At 38.3% G+C, this 7067-nt stretch overlaps 1 protein-coding gene across 4 annotated transcripts in view; it reads right to left on the bottom strand.

Moving 5' to 3' along the window:
* Nucleotides 1-2567: 2567 nt before the first annotated feature.
* GOLIM4 (golgi integral membrane protein 4) overlaps nt 2568-7067 on the bottom strand; it is a 79829-nt gene continuing 75329 nt past the window's right edge. For all 4 annotated transcript variants that reach the window (XM_029939940.1, XM_029939941.1, XM_029939942.1 and 1 more), the window contains 2 exons: nt 4550-4630; nt 2568-4273 (listed from right to left, as the gene is read on the bottom strand). In XM_029939940.1, the coding sequence (XP_029795800.1) occupies nt 4121-4273; nt 4550-4630 (234 nt within the window). In that variant the 3' untranslated portion in view covers nt 2568-4120. The remainder of the gene's footprint in view (nt 4274-4549; nt 4631-7067) is intronic.

Below are 7067 nucleotides of genomic sequence, written 5' to 3'. Positions count from 1 at the left end.
AGTAAATATTTGTTGAATATCAGTGTTGGGTTGCAACAATAAACAAGAAAAATAAGGTCTTCACCCTCATAGAACAAGTATGTCAAGAAGAGTATAGACAGGGGCGCCTGGGTGGCTCAGTCGGTCAAGTGTCCGACTTCAGCTCAGGTCATGATCTCACAGTTCGTGTGGGTTTGACCCCGCGTCGGGCTCTGTACTAACAGCTAGCTCAGAGCCTGGAGCCTTCTTCAGATTCTGTGTCTCCCTCTCTCTCTGGCCCTCCCCTGCTCACGCTCTCTTAAAAATAAAAACAAATAAATACACAGAAACGCAAAAAAGAGTATAGACAAGCTTATTCCTATGGCTGTTTCCATAGGCTGTGCTACGTACCGGGGTATGGAACGCAGGTTGTTACAGAGAGACACAGGAAAGGTATACAATGTAGACTGGGCAGGGCGTGAGCGGGGGGTAGACCCTTCCCAGAGGAATTGGTATGTAAGGGGATACCTAAATCAGCGAGCCAGGCAAAGAAATGCGTGAAGAGGGATTGGACAGTGGTTCCGGGGAGAGCAGGTAGTAAATTTACCATGACACAAGAGAGCATGATGATTTAAGGGAACTGAATATTAAGTATTAGTCAAGAATATTCCAATGACAAGTGACAGAAATCCATTTTCAACTAGCTCAAATGAAAAAGTAAGATTTATTTGCTCATTAATCAACCCATGGGTGGACTTGGCTGGTATCAGGGATGGCAAGATATAGGGACTGAAAAATTGCCACAACTCTCTTCATTTCTGCCTGTGATATTTGCTTACTTTTGCAGGTTATGTTTGTTCTCTACTTCTGTAGACTATTTTCTCTGTGCAACTGAGAAAATGGACACCAGCTATCCTGAATTAACAACACAGTAGCTTTGGCATCGGTCAAGGCCAGTTACTAAGACATTAGGAATGTGCTTGACAAAGAGGAGGCAGATTTATTATGATTCAGTATTAGAATGTAAATTATAAGGTTGGGGAGGTAAGATGGGGCCAAATTTGGATTATGTAGGTTATACTTAAGAGTTTGGAATTTTCCCTATGTGGAATTGCAATCTATTGGATAATTTTATAATGGGGGAGTGTTAATGTTATCTTTAGAAAGATCACACTGGCACAGGTTTTAGGGATTGGTGGGAAAGAGCAAATGAGAGGAGTTAAGGGACTGTTGTAATGGTCCAGGTAAAAGGTAACAGTGACCTGGACCAGGATAGTAGGAATGGGGGGGGGGGGGGAAACAGGGCAAATTTGAAGATATTTTGGTAGGCCCTGTAGGGTGTGAAGACAGAATCAAGGACAAACTCTGTTTCTGTTTTGGGAAGCTTAGTTGAGATATTGAAACTAAAAGTGGGTGTTAGGAGGGGGGAAATGACAAATTTAGCTTTGGAAATTATAAGTTTGAGGTAGAACAGCTTATAGAAAGTGAGGCTGAAGAAATGGATCAGGAGCCATGTGTCTAAGGCATGGATAGAGAGAGAGCTGTAGAGGAGAGGCCTCCAGCACAAAAGCTGAACACTAATATTTGAGGGAGGCTGAGAAGAGAATCCTGCAAAGAAAAGATTGAGAGAAAGTAGCCAGGATTGTAAGAAAAAAATACTAGGCAGAGATAGTAGAGTAGAAGACAAAAGTGGATTTAAGAATAGAAGTTGACTTTTTTTTTACATGCCATAGTATGGATGTACCACCATGCAATAAGAGGACTAAGAACTCAAAGCAGTTAAACAATGTCAAGTGCTCCAGGAGGACAAAGTTCATCAGTTGTGAGAAGGGAGATTCCAGAAACTTAAAGGATCACTGTGGGAATAAAATAGGACCTACTCACAAACTTCCTCTATCATGAAGGCATTCAATAAATTTTCCTTTATGAAAGTGAGTCACTGTGACCTACCTGTGGTTCACATGACACTCTTATTCCAGGATCTTCTTAAATCATTCCTACAAATATGTAGTCATGACACTTGTATAATGCAGGTATTTTGTGTTCCACTGTACTTGTCCCTAGGAAGTGTGCCTTTTCCCACCCTTCTGATTATGTCACTGGGCCCAAATTCTTTGATTTATTGGTGTGCCAAAAGTCACAGAGTAATTGGCAAGATAGATGCAAGTGACATTGTATTTCTGTTCCTCTCATTAATGCAGATCAACTCTGGCTGATTAGTTCTCTTCCAAATACTAGCTAGAATGAGACAATAATGGTGTCACGTAGAGGAGAATGGCTTGTGATGGTTGTTGCTGGGGTGGAGAGGACGGAAGACCCAATAGCTTTTGTGTTGTGTGCGCTCACATGATAACACCTTACATTTCTGTACCTGCTTATTTTTTCTTCACCAAGAACTAGCTCAAATAAAATAACAATTCCTAGCTCTTTCTTTAGGAAAGTGAGGAAAAGTCAATTACCAATCCAATTAGGGAAAGGGATAAAGAAAGTAGGTAAAGGATGGAAAGACATTTTATAATTCATTAATATATACTAGTAACCTCCTAAAATTTTTCCTTTTATGAAAAAGAACTGAAGGATAAGATCAGAAACTAATAAGAAATCACAGATTTTAAAAGATTGATCACTTGCTTTTTTAGAGCTTTATTGACTATGACCAAGTTTCAATATGGTTCAAATAATTAAATACTGCAACTGGGACATTAAAAATACAAACTAATTTACCAAAATAATTGTATTCTGAATATTATGTACAATATTATACATTTTACATTACATAAAGGGTTTTTATACATAAAGGTAAAATTTGATCTATGATTATTGAAAATCCAAGACACATTTGAACAAATACATTCCTATGCATACACACACAATCACTCTGCTGGGATAATCAGACCCATACATGAGTGTGGTTATTAGAAAATAACATTACATTCATACAACAATGGTAGAAATTGAAATCTGTATTAATTTAAGAGTATTGTTATAAAACCACACATATATGGGTTATATAACCTAATTCTATATATTTTTAAATCTTTATGTAGAGAGACAAATATGTCTCTATCCCAAGAAGCATTTTTGATTTCTAAATTTTTTTATTTTAAAGGACTTTTGTAATTCATAGCCCAATCCCAGCAAACAGAAAAATCATAAGGGTCTATCATATTACAATGTGTATTTCACTGAATATGTCTCAAAAATAATCCTAATTCAATTGTATATTTTGGAATGCCTTCATATTCATTCCTGTTATCAAAGTGATTATATATTGAGAAACAGAGCTTATAGGGGAAATATATATTTCTGTAGAGAACTAGATATTGAAACAAGGGTATCACTAGGTGACTTCAGAAAAAAAAGAACTGAATGGGTACTCACGTAGAAAACACCAGCCACACACACTTAGTAAACAAGGTGTCAGTCCTTCAGGAAGGTTAATACACTCATGTGCCCTACCTTGTTTGAATACTGGAGTATCAACGTCCAGAATACTGTTGTGTGCGTTTTAGTACCATCTCATTTAAAAATCTAATTCCTTTCAAGAAAAGCTGTGATTTTAAGCAAAGCCAAACATTTTTCTAATACGAAAAGTCTAAAAAACAACGTCTTTATAACCAAAATGCCTTTCCAATGGTATGTCAGTCTGTACATGGATCTTATTCCAGAGACAGACAGTTGGGTGAAAATTCCATCAAAACTACACACAAGAACCTCAGAAAGGCAGCAGTTAATAAACTGGCCATTCTCCTTAAAGGATCGCAGCCTTTGGCAGTACTTCGTATTTAAAATCCCATGTTTTACTAAAGGCAAACAACAGAACACCTGGAAACTAGAAGACAGAAAAGTAACAAGCTGAAATATACAAAATCGGTGCCCTTTGCAACATCACATAATCTAGGAAAAATGAGATTCAAAGGCTAAAGGCTTGCTTTATTGTTTGTCCTCTTGCCCGTGTTTAGCTTGAATATAAAAGAAGCTCTAACCTAGGTTATCAAAATATATTCATATAAATGTATGAGCACTTCTAATACAAAAGTTAAAAAAAAGTCTAAATTCTTGAGTTTTGTAATTAAATATCCTAGAGTTCAGTAGGCAGATTTATTTCTGAGCAGCTTGACAGGAATCCGTTGACTGAGCGCTGTTGGGGAGGTCGGCACCGTTACATTTCAGCTCTTCGCCGGGATTTCTCCGCAACAGCAGCCCCGTCCTCTTCCTCTTCCTCCTCCTCCTCCTCGTAGGGCTCCTCTCGGCCTTTGGGCCGGTTGTCATCTCGAACTTCTTGCTCTTCGCCATCATTGTTTTTTCCATCAGCCTCAAAGGTAAAAGAAAACGGGAAAACTAAGAGATAGGGCATAGAGTTAGTGATCTAAATAATTCCCTCTTTTTAAAAAAAAAAAAGGTGTGAAGTTATTCATTTTTATAGAAAAGAAAGAGCGAAAATGGTCCGACAGGCAACAGTGCGGTCTTCCCCAATCCTCATGCTGTCACAGACCCTCAGAGGTACCCACGGGGTATCTATGCAAGTAGTCATTCGCGGCTCCTATACATGCGCGCATGTGTGCAGCAGAAATACATGTCCCACACTTACGTTTTCGTCGTTTTCACCATAGGTCTCTTCAGCATTATGCTCCAATTCCCTTTTTTTCTCTTCGGTCAAATCTTCCTGAGCCTGAAAGAAACCAGAGATACTAGGTGACACCTTTTATGATTTCAATAGTTTGATTTCCAAAAGGTTCGTTTAAAGTAGTGGAAACAAAATCAAGCTAAAAATGAATTTGAAAAAGGACAAAAGTCAAAGATTTGACTTGTCTATTAACTATGAAGGGATGTGCAACACACCTCCTACAAAGAAATCAATGCAACTGATTCAGAACCTAGGACTTTTGTGTTTGAATTTCCAATATCTCTGAATAAGCTTTAAACCTCTGAGTGTAACACTTGAAGAAATTCAGCTTATGAAATTAAAAGTTCCCCTTTTCCAAATGGGAGAACTGCAGAAGTCTGAAGGCTCGACAGAATGTACGTTCGATAAAGACCGAACTATCTTCAACTGTCTTCAATACCCAGATGTATCCCTGGCACATTGCAATTGCTTAATCAATACTGGTGAGTGAATGAGTCCATGAATAAGAGAATCGAAGTGCAAACACCTACTCTGTATACAATGTAGTAGAAAACAGAGAAAATGTGTATATGCAATTCTGTAATTGAGAATAAGTTCTCTGGCTAACATACCTAGGACTCAGAACACAATCATTTCAATTTCTTCATAAAGCAGTTACTGAATGGCCTCAAATCCCTACATCTCTTCAGTGTTCTAACATGACTGTTTTAAGTAGTTTTCTTTTATGTGCGCTCTTACTAGTATGTGTCATTGTTACCAATTATTTTTTTCAAAATACAAATCAAAGAAAGTACCCAAACATCTTTGCTAAATAATCTCTTTTTAATGATTACATTCCACAAAAATGCAAGGTAAAACATTTTCTAACAGCTATTTTGACAACCTTAGGTAGGCCAAAAGATTTAAATCATTCGAATATCAAAAAATTGCTGACATGATTATCATGTCGTGTCCTGGGATTAAAAGCATATCTGCCTTGTCCTGGGACAGTTACCAGGTTTTGAGGGAAAGGGGGTGTTAAAAATCCCAGAAATGTGCAAAGGAGGGAAAAATGCAGGTGTTACAATTAACGAGGAACAGATTAAGGGCTGGCTCTAAGTGTTCAGCCCGGGTACGACAGGGATGAACCACAACCCACCACACGAGCTTTGGAGGGAACCTGGCTTGTCAAGAGCCTACAAACATGACCCTTCAAAGATGCCCTAGACAGAGCCCAGCTTTCATCAACTTCTTCTAATCAGCCCAATGTTGGCCGGACTCACAGACCCTAAAGTACAATGGCATCAAATAATGACATTCTGGACACTGAGGTATAGGGCATGCTTTTTGTATTCACCGCTAAAGAGAAAACACCCTCGCTTCCCCTACAAGCTCTGTTGGTGGTCCATGGCATCTCCTCTGACCTTAGTCACAGACTCTCCTAACAACATTCCCCAGGATGTTGGGATGAAAACACAGAATCACTTATTCCACACCACATATATTAAGGTCTCACTAATTGAAACGTCATTAAATTGCCAAAGTATCCCAATCAATTTCAGTAAACAAAGACATGTCTTCTTTTACAGCGTTAATAATGGAAATAGACTAGTGAACATTAAACTTGGTTTAGTTGGGACTGAGAAGAAACAGCCTTGAAACTGCAATATGGTGGAAAGAATATATAAATCAGGGGCCACAAACTTCTTTTGAAAAGGGCCAGATACAGTAAATATTCAGGCTTCTTGGCCATAAAGTCTCTGGAGTAGCAATCAGCTCCACAGTTGTGGTGCAGAAGCAGCCTTGGACAATATGCAAACAAAAAGGAATGTTCCAGTAAGACTTGACTTACAAAACAGACCAAGAGGCCTGTGGTTTGCCAAACCCTAACATAGGCTGTGGAGTCAGACAGACCTAGATTAAAACTTTAATTAAAACGGGCTTCAAGATGCTGGCTGTATCAAAATAAGGTCACTTGTTTTTATGATGAAAATTCACAAGCACACACAAGTAAAACAAATAGTTCAATGAACTCCTACAGCTATCACCAAGGTTCGCAAGTTATCTGTGATGTTGCCCTTGTATCATCTATCACTGTTCTTTATTTTTTCTGAAGTATTCTTAAAAATTCTAGACATCACGTAATTTCACCCCATCCATCTCGGGGTGTTATCTCTAAAAACAATGGATTTTTCTTATGTAACCATAATGCCATTATCATATCTGATAAATAATCCCACAGTATCAACTAATGTCTACTTCATTAACATTTTCCTGATTATCTTAAAAACGTCTATTTACAGTGGGTTTGACCGAATTATAATCCGAAGGCCACACCTAACATGGGTTCTGCTCCCCTCTTTTTTCCTTAACGCTATTGACTCATTTTCCTGTAGAATGACCCACACTGTGAGCTCATTTGCTTCTTTCAGGTATCCCTGAACTCATTCCTTTGGCCTTCACATTTCTTATAAAAGGAACTTTAACACTTAAATGGATTCAG

The sequence above is a fragment of the Suricata suricatta genome, chromosome 5 (genome assembly GCF_006229205.1).
Source record: "Suricata suricatta isolate VVHF042 chromosome 5, meerkat_22Aug2017_6uvM2_HiC, whole genome shotgun sequence".
Lineage (NCBI taxonomy): Eukaryota > Metazoa > Chordata > Mammalia > Carnivora > Herpestidae > Suricata > Suricata suricatta.
Note: the sequence above shows the minus strand (reverse complement) of the source record. Positions and strands in the feature narration are given on the sequence as shown.